The sequence below is a fragment of the Rhododendron vialii genome, chromosome 11a, assembly GCF_030253575.1.
Source record: "Rhododendron vialii isolate Sample 1 chromosome 11a, ASM3025357v1".
Lineage (NCBI taxonomy): Eukaryota > Viridiplantae > Streptophyta > Magnoliopsida > Ericales > Ericaceae > Rhododendron > Rhododendron vialii.
In genome coordinates this window covers 29,622,861-29,644,186 of record NC_080567.1, presented here as the reverse complement: position 1 = coordinate 29,644,186, position 21,326 = coordinate 29,622,861, and the positions used below count along the sequence as shown (strand labels likewise).

Genomic DNA, 21,326 nt, shown 5'->3' with positions numbered 1-21,326 from the left:
TCAAAACGGTAACTAACACTATATTGTATTGGGACGATCGAGCCGGGCACCCACTTGTATATATATATTCGTAGAGTAAAGAAGGTAGGGTTTATCCGTTTATGTCGTTCACGAAATATAGAGAGTAGGGTTTAGGAGGAAGAACTCCGAAGACGGAGGTGGTTTGAAGATTCTCCCGCGAAACATACATGCATTCTTGCCGATCTAAAAAAAATAAACATACATGCATTATTTGGGAAATATTATTCAATGTCTATGGAGCATGGGATGCACTACGCATATTTGTCCACAATCCCCTTCCTCTCAGGATCCACAATGCATGTTAAAGAAAAATTAGCTTAGTATATAAATAGCACTTTCTACTAGCAAAATTCTTTAAATTTTTATATTTTTATCAAACGCATAAAAAAAATTTAAAAAAATTCACTTTCTTTTCTCTTACTTTACTTTCTCTCATTTTCTCTTTATAATACTCCATAATTTTCTTCATAATAATCAAACGCACCTTAAGCAGAAATTCATTGTTGGCTCTAATTCTCCGTTCATTAAGAAAACAATCAAAGAGCACGCAAAGGGTGGCTCTCATGGGTATCAACCAAAGACAGATAAAATGAAAATTTCAACTTACAAAATTACAGAAACCAAAGACACATTTAATCCTCAACTAAAAATTTAAAATTTTCCCAATAATCTAGTACAATAAGAGTCCTGAAAAAATCCCAAAAAACCGTCATTAAATAATCATCTAGTTGGAAACAAAACTGGAAGTGGGGAAAAAAATTGCTAACCCTTCATACTAACTTTTCACATTTTCTCACTTGCTGTCACTGAAATCTGCATCAATGACATCCCCCTCGGGCCCTTTTCCGGTTGATTCCGAAGGGCCAGTGCTGCCGCCGGGAGTGGGCCCCGCACCACCGGGTGCTGCACCCGGCTGGTTATACAGGGACTGGCCGAGTTGCATGACTTCCTGATTTAGGGCAGCCATGGCGTCCTTCATGGCCTGAGTGGAGCCCCCTGAGATTGCTTCCTTGAGCTCTCCGAGTTTTGCCTCGACCTTCTCCTTCACGGGACCTGGAACTTTGTCTCCCAATTCCTTTATTTGCTTCTCCGTCTGGTAAACAACTGAATCCGCCTGGTTCTTTGTGTCGATTGCATCTCTCTTCTCCTTGTCTTCCTTGGCATACCTCTCTGCTTCTTTAACCATCCTTTCTACCTGCATAATTCCGTTCAGACATACACTCAGTACTATTCTACTGTAGAACAACCATAAAAGTGTTTTCGATGGTTAATCTCGTACCCTTAACCAGATGTCCAAGTGTCCGACATGGATAGTCATACATTAAGAAAAGACCATATAACATAGTATCACTACTTCAGAAAAACCTCACTCAACACAAGCCTCAAACCAGCACACTTTCTGCAGTGGCCAGAAACGCCACTCAAACGAGCAACTATATCAGTAACAGTAACAGTTGGACAAATTTACATAATATTAGAAACCATACCTCATCACCAGGTAATGTACTAGCACCAGTGATGGTAATATCTTGCTTCTTTCCAGTGCCTTTATCAATTGCAGTGACAGAGAGAATGCCATTTGCGTCAATGTCAAACTTGACTTCAATTTGAGGAACTCCGCGAGGGGCAGGTGGGATTCCATCTAGACGGAAGCTACCAAGAGATTTGTTGTCCCTAACAAATTCTCTCTCCCCTTGGAGAACATTAATCTCCACACTTGTCTGCCCATCAGCAGCCGTTGAGAACACTTCCGACTTTGAGGTGGGTAACGTTGTGTTCCTCGTAATAATTTTTGTCATGACACCACCTAAGGTTTCCAGACCTAGAGATAATGGAGTCACGTCGAGCAGCACAATGTCACTAACATCTCCAGCCAAAACACCAGCCTGTAACATATTGAACAAATGCACGATAACTTAGACCATGAACCAAAAGCAGAAATGAGAGTTGAAACTTCAAACCATAAAATAATATCACCACATTTTACAAAGATGTTATGGAGGAAGTAGAAGAAATTTAGAGAAGGATTGACCTGAACTGCAGCACCAAGGGCGACGACTTCATCGGGATTCACGGTAACATTGGGCTCCTTTCCAGTCAATCTTCTTACAAGTTCTTGAACAGCTGGAATACGTGTTGATCCACCAACGAGGATCACCTCATCTAGATCGGTGAAAGACAGCTTTGCATCCCTCAATGAAGTTTCAACAGGTCGTTTAAGCCTGAGGAGAAAAGGAAGAGGACGACGAAAAGAAGGTAATGTAAGAGAACAAACAAAAAGCGTAGCTTGACTTAACATTGAAGCGAAAGGAAGAGAACAAAGAAGAAATGGTATAATGTAAAATGGTACCCAAACTGTAGGGCACCAGTTAGAAATCAAGCTATTCTATACAATCTAAAGAAGCACGTAAATAGAAAATTGGAGTACCAGTTTACCTGTCAAGCAGATCTGAACATAATTCTTCAAACTTTCCCCTTGTAATGGTGGTTTCTATGTGTTTGGGGCCATCTGCTGTGGCTGTAATGAAAGGGAGACTGAAAAAAAAGTTGTATTACCATCAATAAAACTTGAAAGATGGAAATCAGTCAAAACAACGATGTTCAGAGACACCACAATTACCTAATATTTGTCTGTGTCAAAGTTGACAATTCCATTTTTGCTTTCTCTGCTGTCTCAGTTAGGCGCTGTAGAGCTTGCTTGTCCTTCAAAAGATCTATGCCTTCATCTCTCTTGAAATTAGTGGCAAGCCAATCCACAATTCTCTGAAAGAAAAACATGTCACATAATCACTTCAGCAATAACTCACTAAAAGAATAAAGCAAAATATTTTAATCATGTGTCACAAAACAAACATATCCAACCTTGTCAAAGTCATCGCCACCCAGATGTGTATCACCAGAAGTAGAGAGAACCTCAAACACTCCATCACCGACCTCAAGAACTGCAATTTAAGAAAAACAATTAATTAGTGTCGGTCGCCACTTTGTTTCTGGCAATATGTGAAGAAACAGTGGCAGAGAAATTGACAAGAGGAATTAAAACATCTATGCAGGAGTACACCAACATAACAATCGCAAATGATAAAAGACATGCACCAATTCATACTTCTTAGAGTGCATGAAAATCCTAGTACCGGAACATACAAGCTAATGATTTCATCCTATCCTGATTTGCTTAAGCAGAATGCTAATTCACAGATTGAAAACAATGAGCTCCCAGCAAAGATTGGCATGCAGAATAAAGGTAACCTTTTCCCTCTGCAATTCACAAAACAACCAAAGAAAGTACTACTATACGCCAGAGTATTCATGAAATATGAACATGATAAACTAGAATTGAAACCCCGTCACAATACCTGAAACATCAAAAGTACCACCTCCAAGGTCAAATACCAGAATGGTTTCGTTATTCTTCTTTTCAAAACCATATGCCAGTGAAGCAGCAGTAGGTTCATTGATAATTCGTAAAACTTCTAAGCCAGCAATACGACCAGCATCCTTTGTTGCTGTCCTTTGGGAATCATTGAAGTAAGCAGGTACTGTGACCACAGCTTTAGTAACTTTGTCATTCAAAAATTTTGATGCATCATCCACAAGTTTCCTCAAAACCTGAACAAGAGAAGGAAAAGAGATTATGAAAAAGAAGATTGAAGGTAAACTGCATCTCACATCAAGCGCGTACGTTAAAATTCAGAATTAGCATAACAAGAAGCGAAAATGTACAATTTTCAGCAGCCTAATTTTAAACCCAACTTCTAAATATCATGCAACACATCCAAACCCATAAAAGTAGAATCATTAGACGAGTGTGGAACACTATTGCAAGAAAGGATGAAATATAAACCAAGCCTTTATGTCCAATCAATTGGATACGCCAAGGGCATTGACACCTACAAACCCTGGGCCACAAAACGTACCAATGACCAGGAGCATCATTGGCCACATGTGATAGAATAGGGCTTACAAAACAAAATAAATCCAAAGTTGTACCTTCAAAACACATTTCTAGGAATTTTACTAAATTTTATCCAGCCAAAACTCTATCTAATCTAAGCGTACCAATGATTCGAAACATGTGTTCTGAAACCCAATTCTCTTCAGGAATTAGCCTAACTTCTAACATAGCACCAAATCCATCCACGATATCTCTACACAACAATAGAATGTCAAACCAAGGAAAACATAATTACCTGAACTAGGCAAATGTATTTACTAAAAATAGAAGAAAGCTCTCTCCTACGAGCCTTATTCCCAATATAGTTAAATTTTTTTCTTCTTTTCTACACTCTAGGATACCAATAAATCAACATAAAATGTAAGGAAAAAGAAAACTTACACACTTCCTCTTGCGTACAAACTTTCTCTCTTCCTAAAATTTTTACATTTTAATGTTAAATCATAAATCTACAAGGGATAGATATGATTAAACAAGACAAAATAAATCGTTGCTTTCGTCCATAGCACGGGTACCACGCTTGTTGGTATCTATATACAACAATCAAACCCAAGGAAAACATAATTGGCCACCGTATTAATATTTTCCTGAAAACATATCATATGCACACAACAAAAGAACGTCCAAACTCCAACGCATACCAAAGCGAGCCTTGTGTCCCAATCAATTGGGTCAGCTACGTGAATCACGTTTTCTATTGAGCTTTGTCCAGGACTACCTATTCACAGTCTAATCCTTTTTACAGCCGATCCCAAGCCGGCTAAAGGAGAAGAGTTGCATGTTCGGTAGTTGACAGCACGTAATCTATGACATGAATCCTAAATTCCTAATATGAATAAGCAAAACGCATAACAATTATACCTGAGCCGAAATCTCCTCAGCAGCAAACTGCCGCCCCATGGCCGGGCACTCCAGCTTCACATTCCCGTTCTCGTCCCTCACCACCGTGTACGAAACCTGCTTCGCCTCCTCATCCACCTCCGACATCTTCCGCCCGATGAACCTCTTCACCGAGAAGAACGTGTTCTCCGAGTTCACCACCGCCTGCCTCTTCGCGATCTGCCCCACCAATAAATCCCCCACCTTCGTGTACGCCACCACGGACGGCGTCGTCCTCTGCCCCTCGGAGTTCGTCACGATCACCGGCTTCCCCCCCTCCATCGCCGCCACGGCCGAGTTCGTCGTGCCGAGGTCGATTCCGACGACTTTCTCCGCCACCACCCGGACCGGTCCACCGGCTCGGTTTTTCCTTAACCGAGCTTGCGTCGGGCGCCGTCCGAAGGATACGGTTCGGGGGGATTTGGTGGTGGATTGTTTCGATGTGGGAGAGAAGAAGGTAGCGTGAATTTGGGCAGTGGATGCCGCCATTTCCTTCTTCCCTCTGTGTACAAAATCGAATCGTAGACCTAGAAAATTAAAGCTGCGGGAGTATCTAACAGTAATTTCTCTCCGTACTTGTGAGTGTGCGTACGTGTAGAGAGAGAATTGTGGAGAGAGAGAGAGAGTTGTGTGAGAAGTTAGATTTTGTTGGGAGAGGAAGGTGTTTGGTGTTATAGATGGCGGGGGAATCTTCGAGAGGTTGGAGGAGATAAGTGGAGAGAGGAGGGTTTTAGGAGAGAGAGAGAGAGAGAGAGAGAGAGTAAAGGGTTAGGTGGTGCCACGTGGTCGATTCTAGAAAGATCTTTTGGGTTTGAGCCTTTTTGGATGACCTGGAATCCGGTTTTCATTTGGGTCATGAATCGGTTTGTTTGTTTGGGGGGCGAAATTTTTGCGTGCGGAGCGAGTACCAAGTGGTGATACTCGACGGAGATCTCAACCGTCTAAATGTGTTTTGGATGGTTTGAAATTCGGATTTGAAAGAGAAAAAAAGAGAGGAGAGAGAGTGGTTTCTCTCTTTTTCCCTCACCCTTGCCGCTCTTTCTCATCTTTTTCTCTTTCTAAAATTTAGATTGTCAAAATACGTTCGGACGGTAAGATTGCCAACGGGTACCATGTGTATGATACATGCCTGGCACCCAAAAACTTCTAGTAGAGGGGGTATAGCATCCGAATTTGGTATTTGGATAGAAACTGTGAGTGGATTGAACTGGGTGTGAGATTGGGTCGAGTAAAATGGATCGGAGATGTACACCAAGATGGGAATATAACGGTCAAGGACGTGTTTTGATAATTAACACCCGCCAATGACATACTGAAAATGTCATTGACAAGTATTAATTATCAAAACACATCATTGGCCATCATTTTCCCCACAAAGATCGGATGAGTTGCATGTAGATGGGCCGTTAAGGACAGTTGAAAGGCATAAGGCTCGGGTACGGGATGGTAGTCCAAATGCAGTTCAGGCATGGCAAGGAGTAAAGGGTGAAAGCTAAGTTATTTCAGTTGCACAAACACACAATCATCTTTGACTTACAAAGAGCCTCCCACTGGAAACAAGGGTTGCACCAATTTCCGTCAAAATTCAAACATGAGAAAACCAGAAAGCGCCATCGCAGTGAAGACATTTCTCCATTTCCAACCAGACTCAACAACAAAATTTCATGTATCCCTCCCGATACACAACCTTCGGCTTCCAAATGGGACACGCCTAGATTCGCTTCTCTCCCTAAACGGTAGAAAATGAAAACGCCTTCATGATTTTGTGGGATACTTTTTCTGCCTTTCCAGGGAAGTGCCCTAAAACGATATGCAGCGCCACAATTTTTCTCCATTTCGTCAAACCAAATTTCATCTATTCCTCCCGATACAAAACCTTTGGTTCTTAAATGGGATCGCCCTTGATTCATTTCATTCCCTAAATAGACGAAACCCAAAAAAAAAAAAAAAAAAAACAACACAAACAATACTTCATGATTTCGCAGAAGATCGTTTATGGGGAAGTGCCCTCCAACCAATATCTCCGCGGTAGAACCCACCTTGCCAATTTATTTGCTCGACCGCTTGGTAAGCTCTCTCCCGTGCCTCTTCAAGGTCTTTTCCCTTGGCTGTGACACCAAGCACACGTCCTCCAGTGGCAATGAAGTTGCCATCTGAGTCGAGGGCAGTTCCAGCATGAAATACCTTAACAGATGGGACTTGTTCTGCTTCCTCAAGATTTCTAATCACAGTCCCCTTTTCGTAGCTCCCAGGGTAGCCATTGCTTGCCATGACTACCACCATGGCAGAACCTGAGGACCAGTTCAAAGATACACCACTGAGTTCACCCCGACAAGCTGCTAGAAGAACTCGTGCCAAATCAGATTCCAAACGGACCATTAACACCTGCACAGCATTAAACGTGCAACATTTGTTTAAAACAAGGATTAACTTATGTTCTGTCCAATTGGATAATTCCAACAGTTGTACCCAAAAAAATGCCAATGTTTCATGACTATCATAATGAATTCTATGTTGAATACTTTTCCCGTAGACACAAAATGCTCCAAACAGTGGCTCCTACATGAAGCCTCAAAAATTCATTTTTAAAACCTTGTGAAAAGCGCACAGCATTGTATTCAATTTCACGCATCATCTAGTGGAACTTAGTCATGTTATACTACACCGTCCTCGCCAACCCTTCTACACCAATCTTTTCCTAAGAAACCAAAACAAAACAAAAAAGAAAGAAAGATACTTTGCTTAGTCAACAGCTGAAGAAGGTGGTTAATGGTTATGGAGGTGGTGCACCAACAGTTTTGTTGCAGAAAAGAAAGTTGTTATGGTGGCAGTGGATCATTTTGTAGAGAGTCAAAGTAGGACCGAGAAGGGCTTCTTAACCAAAACAATAGTCAAAGGTGAAATGGGATGACACACACAATCATCAACATTAGAAATGAACTGGAAGTTATATATACAAGAAGATTCAACCCTTGGCAAGTTTCAAAGAACTAGGCAACAGGTTAACAGCATTTTAATCACAAAATCATTATAATGCCAATTAGATAATTTACTCACCTGGCACTCTGGATCTCCAAACCGCACATTGTACTCTATTAGCTTAGGCAATCCAGATTTCTTTTCAATCATGAGTCCAGCATACAGGACCCCAACAAATTTGCACCCCTCTTCTGACATGCCTTTTACGGTAGGAAGAATTATAGATTCCATTACCAAAGATTGGAGTTCTTTTGTTAAGATAGGTGCTGGAGAGTATGCTCCCATTCCACCAGTATTGGGCCCCGTGTCACCGTCCCCGACTCGTTTATGGTCCTGAGCAGATTCTAAAGGTATGGCATTCTCTCCATCCACCAGAGCAAAGAATGAAGCTTCCTCACCCTCCAAAAACTCCTCAACAACTACACGGCAACCGGCAGATCCGAAAACACCTTTTACAAGCATTGAGTCGACAGCTTCATAAGCCTCGTCCAATGTCATGGCAACAATAACTCCTTTTCCAGCAGCCAATCCATCTGCCTTGATGACAATTGGTGCACCTTGGGCTTTTATATACTTCTTTGCAGCAGATGGATTTGTAAAAGTTTGATACTGCTCCAAATCAATCAATGAAGTTAGACTTTCCAACTCTCCCAATACAAATAACTCACATAAATCTTAGAGGCAAAATCGTATGTTGATCAAAACTGAGACACATTATTACCCTTTAAACAATATGTTGTGATCACTGACCACTACAACTGTGACATGTAATTTAGTAGAGACCAAGATTACTTGTAACAATCCAATTATAAACGTCCTTTTCCCCTTTGTCAGATAGCAAAATTTCAAACACAATAAGGATACCAGATCAATCTTATTGTTGACTTGCATGTGAACTAATTCATTCTGACACCTGCATACTCAGCGACCCAATGATGTCACTTTTGTGGCAAAAGTGGTATTGACCGTATAATAAGAACCGATAAGATATCAATTGTGAATATATCCTTGCAAGGGAAAAAAAAAAGTAAATGGAGGTAGCAACAAACATTATCAAAAAAATGGACAACCTTAGCAGTGGGAATTCCATACTTGTCACACAAATTCTTCATGAAAGTCTTGGAACCTTCCAAAGCAGCAGCCTCAGATGAAGGGCCAAAAGTAGGAATTCCAGCCTTAACTAAGTCATTTGCAAGACCTGCAACAAGTGGAGCTTCTGGTCCAACCACGACAAGTCCCACACCCCATTTTTGACAGAAGGAAATCACAGCCAAGCTATCTAATATGTCAAGATCTGAGATGCACGTAGCATCCCCTGCATTGGAAATCCCAGCATTTCCCGGTGCACAAAAGATCGCATCGCAAGAGGGAGACCTCTTCAAGGCATGACAAATAGCATGTTCTCTTCCCCCTCCACCAATAATCAACACCACCACCCTTTCTTCTGAAAAAATTAGTTGAAAAGAGATGGACAATTAGATAGGCATTAGACAAATATGGTAAAACACCTCATAATTAGTAATATGAGCACCTTCATTAGAATGGTTGTCCAGATCTTACCCATACTTTAAAGCAATATCACACATATTTTTATTGTTGTATGATTAAGCAAGTTTTACTTGTTGAGTACTTCCTATCTTCATCCTCAACTTCTTATTTTTATTTTATTTTATCTTATCCATTATTAAATCAAGCTGTATTCAAAAGTCCATATTTATTCAAGTTTTTCAGCCAATACTTGGATTTTAAAGCTCTCTTTATTTTCGACACGAATTTTTTTCTCCCTGTACAAAGGTTCCCACAAAACTTCATGAGCAAATGCATTTTCTTGGGAATCAGTTTGAAGTCCACAAATTCAAGAGTCCATCATGATATACACACTGAATTACCTTCACGTCTTCCTTTTAATGTCAACTTGGAACTTACGAAACTGAGGGTACTCCATCAAAAGAATATGACCAATACCACAGACAAATGGGTCTATGACAATACTGCGATTTGGTTTCTAAAGTTAAAGAAAACTAGAGGAAAAACAAAACCAAAGGACAATGATTCTACCATTAGCAATCTATGAATGTTGCTTGGATTTTCTCGCCTTTACCGTGCTTTTGATCAACCAAACAAGAGGGGGTAGAAGTTAAAGGAAAGGGTCTCTTCTCCTTACCTGCCATGCCGTTATCAGAAGAAATGCTGCTGAAGGCTGCAGAGAAGGATCGATAGCCATTGAAGAGGGGATCATCCCGAGTGCCATGATGATACACAGAGTTCGAACGAAGTGCACCGCCATAGAAAACTGACAACGAATTTCTGAAGATACACCGGCAATGAATGCCCACAAAACGGCTCAATGAACTGTGGCAGTGACTATCAAAAATTCTTACTGAAGTCCCAATGTTAGCGGAAATGCAAGCCATTCTGCTTGCTTGCCGAAAAAAACCCGCAAGCTAAAGGCCTGTAATATGTAGTTTGGGGAAGTATCAGTTGGTTTCAAGATAAAGAGTATAAGAGAGTTACAGAATAGTAATTGGACCTTACTGGAAATCATTGTCTATTTTTTGAGCAACAGCAATGCTACGTGCACTGTAGTACTGTACACACCCACCGACCACGGATTCAACCACACCCCTCTCTCTCACATACACGTACACATACACGTGGGTACCATATAGTTGGATCCGTGGTGTATGGGGGTGTGCCTTACAGTTTCCTACAAAAAAAAAAATGGACTTTTTTCTTTTATTGACAACTTGGTAAGTTGGTGTAACAAGTTACCATATTGTTAATTGGGAGTTGCAGAACTTGCAGTGACAAACAAAAGCATGCCTCAATATTACACCAAATTCACAGAATAAATTCAAATTGGCAATAGCACACACAAATTGAAACCCATTAAAAACCTAACTTTCACAACAACAATTTTTTTTTTTTTTTGGGGTAAGTAAGTTTTACAACATTAAAGCATTTAACACTGTCAATTCAAAAAATTCAAAAAAAAAAAAAGCATTTAACACAGATTGCTAAACCATCAAACTAACACTCAGTCACGTTGAGAGGAGAAAAGAGACTGAGACCCTTCACGTCGGTATATTATATACATATTATAATATCAAGATAGATTCATTCACGTTGTCGTTGGTATAACACTTACGTATTTGATACTCTTGCGGCGAGAAGATGAGAGGAGAAAAGAGCTTCGGAGATCGGATGACCAGTCAGCAGAGGAATAAGGGACTGAGACCCCTCCCGCCGGCGATTTCGTCGAAGAGAGGACTAAGCTTAGGAGCTTCTTCTACCCAGCTGCTTCCGACTGAAATTGCCGATTTGGATGGTGGGTTGGGCCGGTGAATTTTGGATGGTGGGTTGGGCTGAATGGGATGGTGGATTGGGCTAAAATAATTTGGACTGAAATTTGGGAAAATGACGGCTAAGGACGTGTTTTGATAATTAATATCCGCAAAGAACATTTTCAGTATTAATAAATGTTCTCAGCATACCCTTGGTGGATATTGATTATCAAAACACGTCCTGAACCTTCCTTTTCCCCTGAAATTTTACATTTAATTTTTTTTTTTTGGAGTAGACCTGGGCTACGGCCCAAGCTTCCACCCTCGGAAAACAGGCAGGGGTGATAAACGAGTCAGACGAGCCAAGCAGGTAGGGTTTTTTTTGCCATAATTTATACATCAACGGGAGATTAATATGTTAGTCAACGGAGGTTCAGAGGCTATCCATAGCCCAGAGCCCCAAACCTACCCCCAAATAGGTTTGATCAAGCTTGGTTGATAACTTAGCAAATTTTAAAAATATGTTCAAACTTAGCTTGTTTACATAACACTTGCATTGCAGTGTGTATTTTAGAATTAGTGAAGAACATTTCTACTCATTGTCTTTGCAAATCAAAACGAATTAAAATTCTTGTAAGCCACAATGCCAAAAGTAAATGAAATAGGCTCTTACCATGTGATTCAACAGTCAATTACTGACTACTTACGTACCCATCTTCAAATTTGCTTTGTTCATCAGTTTAACATAAATACTATATAAAAAAAAAATATTTCTCCACTTGCGTTTTCCTTATTTTTACGTATCATTAGCCACTAAATTAAATCTCATAAATAGTTAAAAGCAAATCCAAACTTGGAAACAGAAGAAAAAAAAAACCTGAAGTATGAAAGAATCACACTCTGACAATGCAATATTCAGAGTTACATAAATACCGAGTATTTATTAAAATACTAACTACTTATTTTATGCATTCTGAATTATTTAAATACTTGAAACCCCTGACTCTAACCACCAGTGTTGTGGAAGGAAGATAAAGAAAATACAAAACATTGGTTTGGTGTTTTTACCAACTTATATATATATATATATATATATATATATATGAGAGAGAGAGAGAGAGAGAGAGAGAGAGAGAGAGCACATTTGTCCCCACACATTGACATTGCATCAATGCAGGGCCGGCCCAATGTATTTGGATGCCCTAGGCCAAGTGATGGAATAGTGCCCTACATAAATTTTTTAATTTAAAAATAATAAACAAAAATACTTTTCTAAATGCAATTTTCATTCATACTATTTAACATGGTAAATATTTTGGCTTTAATGGCTTGTACGGTTGCAATAATATTCAGTAGACTTAAGTTTGAATCACAGCAGCCCCAATTTGTGTGATAGGAGGAAATTTTTTTTGGCAAAAAGACACTATAAAAGAATACCTTACCAGGATTTGAACCTAGGCAACTTATGTAAAAGAGCAAACACTTTACCATTGAACCATCAAAGGAATTTGTATTATAATTACAGACAGAAAATATATATACTTATCTAGGAATGGTGTGCCCCATTTTTGGCCCAAAATGTGGAGGCCCAAGGCGGCGGCCTCTTGGGCCTCCCCATTCGGCCGGCCCTGATCAATGGGTGGTGTTAAAATGAGAGAGAGAGAGAGAGAGAGAGAGAGAGAGAGAGAGAGAGAGAGAGAGAGAGAGCACATTTGTCCCCACACATTGACATTGCATCAATGGGTGGTGTTAAAATGCTACCAAACTGTGTAGTGACTGTGAAGAAACACCCTTGCATAGATCAGACTCAGAAACCAGCAATTTCAGAAGGAACGAAACTACTTGTGCTTGGCTCGCATTTGGTTCATTGCAACCTTGTTCAAGATCACACCATCCGATGAAAGAAAGGATTTTGGCCACCCAATACATACTTGGAAGAAAAAATCAAAATCAGTCTTATGAAGCGACTCTAATAACTATTTTGATCTTCTTGTTGTGAACATGTGTGAAGGATTGAACCTCACTTCAGATAAATAGAAAAAAGAGTTGAACCTTAATATACTATCAGAGTATTCATCACTTACAAGGCTTAGACTTTTAAATGGATATGAATAATTCAATGAATATTGGGTCTAGGCGATGTGGTGTGAACTCCGTGGATACTCCCTATCGGATTGGGCCTATGCACTCACAAGAGAACCTCAGGCGAATCAGATTCCCAATTCTTCCTTGTAAAATGCAACATGGTTCAGTAAGAACAGCAACCATTGGCAAATAACAAATTACCAGCAACCATAACTCCCAGAATATCTGGTCAAAATCATGCCCAAATTGTAAGTAATTTATCGCTACACAAGGATAAACGAGAGTAAAAGACAACTTTCTGGGTTTCTTCGAATTCAACAATTTGACAAAAATCTCGTTGAACTGCATTACAAGGTTTTATTCAGCTGACTACAGCAATGAGGTTAATGGAATCATGTTGCCTTCTCAACACAGAATGCTCCTTTCCTTGGTTTACAATATGTGCAGACTATCGTTTTTCAATTTACTAGAAAGAAAGGAATACTGTTATTCCTACATGAACATACTATATGTACATCGTGCTTCTACGGATACAACAAAACGATGGCGGCGTTCCATAGAAACACTAAGGATCAGTTTGGTAACACCACATATTTATGTTTACTGCTTTCGGTTTTCTGTAAAAAGCAAAAAATGGTTTCGGTGCATATTATAGTATTCAAAAACTCGTTTCGAGGGAGTAGCAACAGGATCAGTGGTGGTGGAAAAAGAAGGGGATGGCTGGAGGACGTGATCAGAGATACGGGAGGTCATTGGAGGGTGGCCGGAGGTGCTGGCAAGAGGATGGGAATGGCCTGAGGCCAGGGAGGTCATCGAAGTGTCGCTAGAGATAGGCCGGCTAGGAGTGGTCAGCAGAGGCCAAAGGTGAGGGGGAGCCAAAAAAGAGTGGTTTATGGAAAGAGTGAAAACTTCTTTTTTCCAACTTCCGCAAATTTTTAAACTTCTTGAAAACTATTTTCAAATTTATTGAAAGTGAAAACAGTTACCGTAACCAAACAAACTTTTGTAGGACAATTTTCAAAATTTCTGATAGTTAAAACAGAAAACCGGCAACAAAAGTGTTACCAAACATAGCCTTATTAAATGCAACTTACCCGTCTATCATATCCCAACGGCATCCAGAAGCTGCGAGTGTTGAGACACAGAAACCAGAGTGTTAGCAACAATGGCACCACTGGCAGCAACTGCTGGGACCCCTATGCCTGGAAATGTAGAATCACCACAGCAGTAAAGCTGTGGGATTGGAGTTGAATGTCCTGGAAAAGTTCCTTGTCCAGCTTTTATAGCTGGTCCATAAGTTCCCCTATTCCTCCTAAGGTACCTTCGATGTGTCAATGGAGTTCCAACCAATTTCACTTCGCACTTCTCACGATCAAAGCCTGGGCCGATTGCACGCTCCACAGCCTTCCATAGAAACTGGTAAGTCATTAAAGAAATATTAAGAATGGCTTTGATATGTTGTAAATATGACGATTCAAGCAATACAGATGGATCAAATCCCCTGACAATCTGAGAGTTTGCTGTGATTGGAGAATTTCAGATTTAGTTTTCTTGTAATTTTCTCGTTACACTTGTTTGGCTAGGCTGTTTTATTTTCTGATGTAACTAGATGGTTTGGTTGTATTCCTTCTCAAGGTTTTTTCCTTGAGTTTTTTTGGACTTGGTCCCTTAATAAATCTGCCTTTCTTCAAAAAAAAAAAAAAAAGATGGATCATCTGGAAACAATTTGATGGCGCATGAGAATTTGAGAATTTTGAAGGATAAAATAAAGTCAGAATAAAGTTAGGAACATCATTGAAAAGAATTACCCCAGAGATAAATTTATTACTATTACCGACTCCCGGTTCGTAGGTGATTTCCAATGATGTTTAACTAGGAACTAACGACATAGTGTTTGATGTTTGATGTTTTTGTTGGACACTTGAAACTCAAATCATGGTATACAGTCTATGTTCAAATCATGGTATACAGCCTGATTTACGTGGGTAAATCAGGTTGCTTCAGCCAGCCAGGAAATACGTAAGCCTGTATACCTTCTTTTCTGAGTTCCTCGATTATAAAGTTGAAAGATGCCAAAACTGAGCATAACATATTCTTGTGGATCGAACATGACAAGCTAATACGAAAATGATTTGGACTGATTGAATGAATCTCATGTCAACATGCAAATTTTAAACTCTCCCCAGAAAACAAGTCAAACTCTCTCAAACTCAGTACTGTAGTAAACATCTCCACTGGACTCAAGAAACCTACATGTATAATCTCCTCCCTGGCAGAATAGCTAATTCACTGTTTAAATCTTACATAGGTAGTTCGATGAACTTGCTTCATTGTAACTTTCAAAAATATTGATTTTCGTTTCCAAGTACTGCATTTGTCATGAATGACAACATAAAAAGGGGGGAAAAAACATGCAAAATTCCAGCAAGCATGTATACCTCAGATCTTTCAGCTTTAAGTTCTTTGTATTCAGCACTTTTACGATCAAGTCCTTCCCAACGTTCAAAGGATTCAGTTCCCGGTGCGTAGGCATGTAACACATGTTTGCCAGGGGGAGCAAGATCTGGACTGAGGACACTAGGTACTGATATCAAAACAACATTTTGTTCAGCGTCAACCCCTCTCTTCCAATCATTCACTACTATATGATGAATCCCCAAGTCCTCACGGATACCCTATATTTGGTAAAGAAGCACCTCACTTAATCAGTGAACAAAAGAAGCTTTTTTGAAATAACCAGAAGTAAGGCTGATTGTTCCAATCACTCACCTCTGCATCAAAACCCACATGAAGATGCATAAATGATTCACACTGAGGGGTCATTTTGATCCTGTCCTCGTATGACTTTGGAAGGACTTCTTGGGGCAATAGATTCAACGTGTCCCACATGGATGCATTACTAACAACAGCCTTCTTAGCACGTACAAACTGCAGTAAACATTTGTTATATCAATTAATCAAGAACAAGTAAAGAAAGCAAAGAGAAAAAGATGGAGATATCTTTATGTGGTTTCCCAAGCGTGCCCCAATACTTTACCGAAGCGCAAATCAAACCAAAACAGGCTTCGCAAACCCAACCATAGAATCTACTACCTTTTTCTTTTCTTTCTATTTTGTCTGGTAAATTATCAGTTAATCACCTGACCACTTCTTAGCTTCACTCCCACAGCTCGGCCATTTTGAACCACAATATTTTCCACATGACTCCTAAGAGAGATCCGTCCACCAAATTTCTGTATTCCACGGACAAGGGCATCAACGACTGCCCCACTTCCATGAAGAGGATACTCAAGACTGCAACCTGGCTTGTACCATTCTGCAAACATGTATACCTGAAAATATCGAAGGACAACTTACTACCCTACCAATAAAAGAAGCACAAGCAGGGTGATATTCCATGAAGATACTACGATAGTTACAACACATTAGATAAATCTAGAAAGAAACAAATTTTATTTTGTTCACAGAAGGTGTACCTGTTCAACTATACCCCTCTAAGATGTGTAATGTGTACATTAAAATTCAGTTACGTTTCAAAAAAAGGTATGAATTTACCTGCGAAATGATAGAGAATAAACACAAGATTACTCTCGATTTCAGCTTATTTAATATATAGCCCATGCAAAATTGATTGCAGCCAAACCTGGATTTGCATTTCTGAAAGTTTTAAGTGTCTGACTCTCACAACTGAATTGGTTATGTACTGAAGTGAATTCCTGCTTGTACATCAGTTAGCCAAATGTTTGGCATGCACATTCAACACCCACTACCATTTGTTCTCTAGTTTGATAACTGCAATAACAGTACTAAAATCTTTCTCTTCCGTTCTTCTTTTGTTTCTTTAGCTCAAACCATATGACATATTTTTGCAATATAGAAATCGGATACAAAACAAGAGCTAACTGGAGCAGATGACAAAATGAAGTTCAAACAAAATGAAGAAATAGTTACCATCTCTGCTGAGAGCACACCATCAGATTTCACTCCTGCAAGTAAGAAAGACAGAAGATCTATCCAATTCCGAATAAAAGGATCTTTTAGTTCCAATGAATCGATGATTTCGGAGAAGGGTCTGAGAAGCTTCGTGGCACTAAGAGCGCCTTGGGGTCCCATTTGGGCAAATGATTTCAGGAGAGAGGGGCCATATCTAGTGGCAGCAGTGGAAAGAACACCCCAATCACCTCGAATCGATAGAGGAGGCAGAGCCATTGCCGCTGTCGACATTGGAAGTATTGCATCCTGTAGAGAAATGCACTTTTGTATTTGAGATGGAGCAAAGGGAAATGACATTCGCACTCCCATTTTCACAAACTCCCCTTGTGAAAGGCTAGTGAAAAATAAAAAGAAGCGTAAGAGGCTAAAAGGAGAGTATGACTGTGAATACCGCTTCTAATAAACAATCATGAAGGCAACTTTTGCATATCCGCATTACCAGACTTTGGTAAATAGTTGTATACGCAAAACAAAGAAAGGGATCCCAGCTGTCCTGTCTTTGTTTCAGAGAGAACTAGGGCTTCCCATGACAACCTCAGATACGAGGGAATTAAAAATGTAGCAAGTGTTTAGGCTCATTGTAATTTTGAGAGTAAGAAAATCATAGCACAGTTTTCCTTTCTTTCTAAGAAATCTTTTACTAACGTTACTCCTGCGCATTTAAAGAAGAAAGATAAGAAAGACAACGAGAACCAAATACATATGGATATTCGGAGGTATGTATGATACTCACAAGAAGTTTTCTCCATTCTCGAACAGCATTAAGACTTGCGTACTTCTCAAGGTCCTGAAGATAAACATTTGCCAGAAGTAAGAGACCATAAACAGGGCTATGAGCCCTTTTTTGTTTTGAAAGGTTCATCTGAGTCATGAAGGACATGCAGCAATGCATATTTCAGTGAGAGTGTAAGTATGTGTATTCTAGTTTTGACGGTAGTATTTTAGGTCAAAACCACAAGGAAGCAAGTCAACAACGTAAAACCATAATGGGTAGGACATGAAGTATTGCACTTGTCTTTTAAGAAACATTACTTAAACGAATCTACCAATTACTTTAACTGAATTCAAGTGATCCATAAGAAGGGTAGCGAGACTAAGAAGAATGCCCCTGAAATAAAGGAATAGAACTGATCCACTGTTTATACATTCAACACGAAGCCGATATTGAGAGTCCACCTTAAAAAATTCTGTTGGCCCAATGCGTGATAAGAATTCACCTTCAGGTATGTAAACCATCCAAGAGTCATAACTGGCACAAGGAATTGACTCACCCAATGCATCAAGAACCTGCAAACAGAATAGATGTAGTTACATACGATTTCGCATGGAGTTCACAAAACGGTCTAAGACACTGATCTGAAATTTCCTGAATGTTAAAAGACTGACAAGGCCTCAAGAGTCAAGACCAGTTCTTAAGTGATGGCGGCACCTTTCACCAAGAAGGTTAATGACTGGCAATTATATCATGCAGAGAGTTCTATCTTAAAATGGTGTTGTCCTCGAATTTCACCTACACTTAAAAAATGATGTGTAAATTTATCAGAAAAAATTTTCAAAGGGATTACTGCCTTTTCATTCTGAGAAGTCACCAACTAATTAATTAGCCTAGAGAAATACTAATCGAAGTTTACAGGCCTACTATCATGCAGCCAATCCTAAGTGATAGGGACGGGCTTCGTTTCGTTAGATGTGAAATATATGTGCGGGCATTGTAATTGATAGCACTCCATACAAAGCTAAGCAGTAGGCCACTTCTTGCCAACATTGGGATTTCATTTCATCAAGTATATATAGAACAACCAGGCGCCAATAGTTGCTATGTGGTGAATTACTTTCTTTTGTCAGCAGCAAGAACCATGCTAACATATATACAGAGGTAAGATTATGTTTAATAGGTAAGAAAACACTTAAAAGAACAAATTACTTGTGCAAGGGGATTAGCCTGAGGACCTCTTGATTGGAATCCAGAGAACAAAGATGGACCAGAGTCGAACTTGTAACCCTTCTTTTGAAATGAGTGAGCTGCACCCCCAGGGGTATCGTGGCTTTCTAACACTAAAACATCTTGTTGGTATCTTGATAGAAGTCCTGCACAACAAAGTCCCCCAATACCACTCCCAATTACAACAACATCTGCCTCCGGCTTGCCTGCAGATGATTCCAGTTACAATAAAGTGCTCCTTTAGAGGCCCCAAGTAATGCCGAGGAAAATTTCAGGAACATAGTAAAGCAAAACCGACTCTGAAAGATTTCCAATTTCAAGGAAACCCGAAGCTTTGACTAAAGTGTGCAGAATTTGCTGTCTCAGCTAAGTTATTGCTCCATGGAATTTACAAATAACAAATTAACTAATTTCTGCAGTAGTTTATATGAAATTCCCCACTTATCTAATCTATCTGCACCGTAACTTATCACCACTGAACAAGGAGTGCAAAGAGAACTACAAGGGACCGTAAGAAGGCCAAAAAGACAATAAGCTACCTAAATAAGTAAGCAATGAATACATATAGACATCATGAGTATGCAATATGGTCCCCTTCAAAGGGTTAGGAACAGTTTTTTCTCCGCTGTTAAATATTCTTTCAGATTTTCCCAAACTAAGTATATCTACTGTTTAGTTCATATGTGATGTCAATGCAAATTAATATGCTCACCAACTCCAGTTACTCCACAGTACCAAAGAAGGAAATGTGGCTAAGATTTATAAAAAGGACCCGGCTTCTCAGCACTTGACTGCAGAGAATCAATCACATCGTCCATCTCGACAATCAATGGTCTGGATTTGTGGAAGTATCTTACAGGTAAGATACCTGTGGAATAGTCACATAAACGGCACACTGCATCCAAAACTGGACCGCAGAAGCCATTTCCTTAAATTAAAGAAAAACAAAACAAAAAATTCAGAGCGCAAGAATGACCGGAAAGGGAGACCCCTTAACTATCATTTCTTTATGCCCTGTGTCTGGTTCTGAGCTTAGTCACATAAAATCCTTCAGAATGTCCTCCGCTAGCCCTCCCACTCCTCGGTCTCGCCAATTTTAGCAGTTCTGGATGTTTTTAAAAGACTCTTTCACGCTTCCCCTCACGCACGCTCATGCGAATTATGTGACTTACAAGTGAAAAATGAGGGAAATTGAGAGAGGGTACCTGGGAATGGCGTGGGTGTCCTTTTAGTAGTAGCAGGAGAAGGGTAACCGTTGGAGGAGGGCTTCGGCTCACTGCCGTTGGCATTTCGCGCCAAAAATGTACGTCTTCTGCTGTGGGATTTTGGAATCAAAGTTGGAGAGGGACATTGGAGTTGGAGAAAGTTTGTTGAGATCGTGTTCAACGACATTGAAGAAGTTGCGAAGCAGAGAGAGAGAGAGAGAGAGTCTAGTAGTACTTGTTTGAAAGTGGAGAAGCTGTAAATATACTTTAATTTGGTAGGAGACGATGGAGCTACCCTCTTTTGAAGTTCAGAACTACCCACGTCTCACACTAGCTGCATATTCTTGGCACTCAGGAAAGCGGTAGGATTTTACTCTAGCTAAACGGTGATAAAATATTACAGTATAGATTAATTTTGCACACAAAACATTATTATATATAAAATAACGACATTTTTTTTTTATTGAAAACTTATCAAGAGTTTACTTTGTTTTATTGAGTCATATGTTCTTTTTTCTTACAAAATTAAGTTAATTTTCATTTACTCTGGAATGATTTAGTCCAGACAATGTTAAGGGAAAAAATCAAATTATATACAAAAACTACATAAATATTTAGTGATTTTTTTTTTACCTCAAGCGGTTCGCTTGAACCCTTGAAAGGCTTGTGGAGCTGCCCTTGCCAGCTTTGGGGCTATGAGAAACCACTATAGCTACGGCATATATGTCCATGCACAGATCCTACATAAATATTGCCAGCATTGCGGTTATGAGAAACCACTGTAGTTATGACATAGATGTCCATGCACAGGTCCTATATAGATATATTCGGAACCATCTCACATGCATGGATTGATCATCAGACAATTATTTGTACATAGACATCTGTGTCTATAGCATTGACCTTTGTAAGTTAGTATATTTATTATAGATTAATCATATGATAAGTTACACTAAAATAGGCCAATCATTTTCTAGAGACAA

General features: G+C 39.6%; 3 protein-coding genes across 5 annotated transcripts; all 3 read right to left on the bottom strand.

Annotated features, from left to right (window-relative positions):
* Positions 1 to 652: 652 nt before the first annotated feature.
* On the bottom strand, positions 653 to 5,581 carry LOC131306392 (stromal 70 kDa heat shock-related protein, chloroplastic). The gene is made up of 8 exons (XM_058332601.1): positions 4,838 to 5,581; positions 3,378 to 3,630; positions 2,884 to 2,963; positions 2,642 to 2,784; positions 2,458 to 2,556; positions 2,054 to 2,243; positions 1,509 to 1,907; positions 653 to 1,216 (listed from the first exon to the last, which is right to left on the bottom strand). Exons 1-8 carry the CDS (start codon positions 5,342 to 5,344, stop codon positions 815 to 817), a joined length of 2,073 nt encoding a protein of 690 aa, XP_058188584.1. The 5' UTR covers positions 5,345 to 5,581; the 3' UTR covers positions 653 to 814.
* A 1,085-nt stretch (positions 5,582 to 6,666) lies between these two features.
* Positions 6,667 to 14,312, bottom strand: LOC131306391 (phosphoribosylamine--glycine ligase). 3 transcript variants are annotated; one of them, XM_058332598.1, is made up of 5 exons: positions 14,298 to 14,312; positions 9,999 to 10,286; positions 8,905 to 9,278; positions 7,913 to 8,443; positions 6,667 to 7,240 (listed from the first exon to the last, which is right to left on the bottom strand). In XM_058332598.1, the coding sequence occupies exons 2-5, from the start codon at positions 10,246 to 10,248 to the stop codon at positions 6,827 to 6,829; spliced, it is 1,569 nt and encodes a 522-aa protein (XP_058188581.1). In that variant the 5' UTR covers positions 10,249 to 10,286; positions 14,298 to 14,312; the 3' UTR covers positions 6,667 to 6,826. The 3 variants fall into 3 exon arrangements, with proteins under 3 accessions (XP_058188581.1, XP_058188580.1, XP_058188583.1); XM_058332597.1 differs by lacking the exon at positions 14,298 to 14,312 and adding an exon at positions 10,983 to 11,130; XM_058332600.1 differs by lacking the exon at positions 14,298 to 14,312 and adding an exon at positions 10,983 to 11,121 and having other exon boundaries at positions 8,905 to 9,275.
* Positions 13,053 to 20,612, bottom strand: LOC131306390 (prolycopene isomerase, chloroplastic). The gene is made up of 10 exons (XM_058332596.1): positions 20,344 to 20,612; positions 19,121 to 19,344; positions 18,373 to 18,483; positions 17,930 to 17,983; positions 17,155 to 17,442; positions 16,344 to 16,535; positions 15,973 to 16,131; positions 15,642 to 15,878; positions 14,298 to 14,619; positions 13,053 to 13,428 (listed from the first exon to the last, which is right to left on the bottom strand). The coding sequence occupies exons 1-9, from the start codon at positions 20,528 to 20,530 to the stop codon at positions 14,305 to 14,307; spliced, it is 1,767 nt and encodes a 588-aa protein (XP_058188579.1). The 5' UTR covers positions 20,531 to 20,612; the 3' UTR covers positions 13,053 to 13,428; positions 14,298 to 14,304.
* Positions 20,613 to 21,326: the final 714 nt, after the last annotated feature.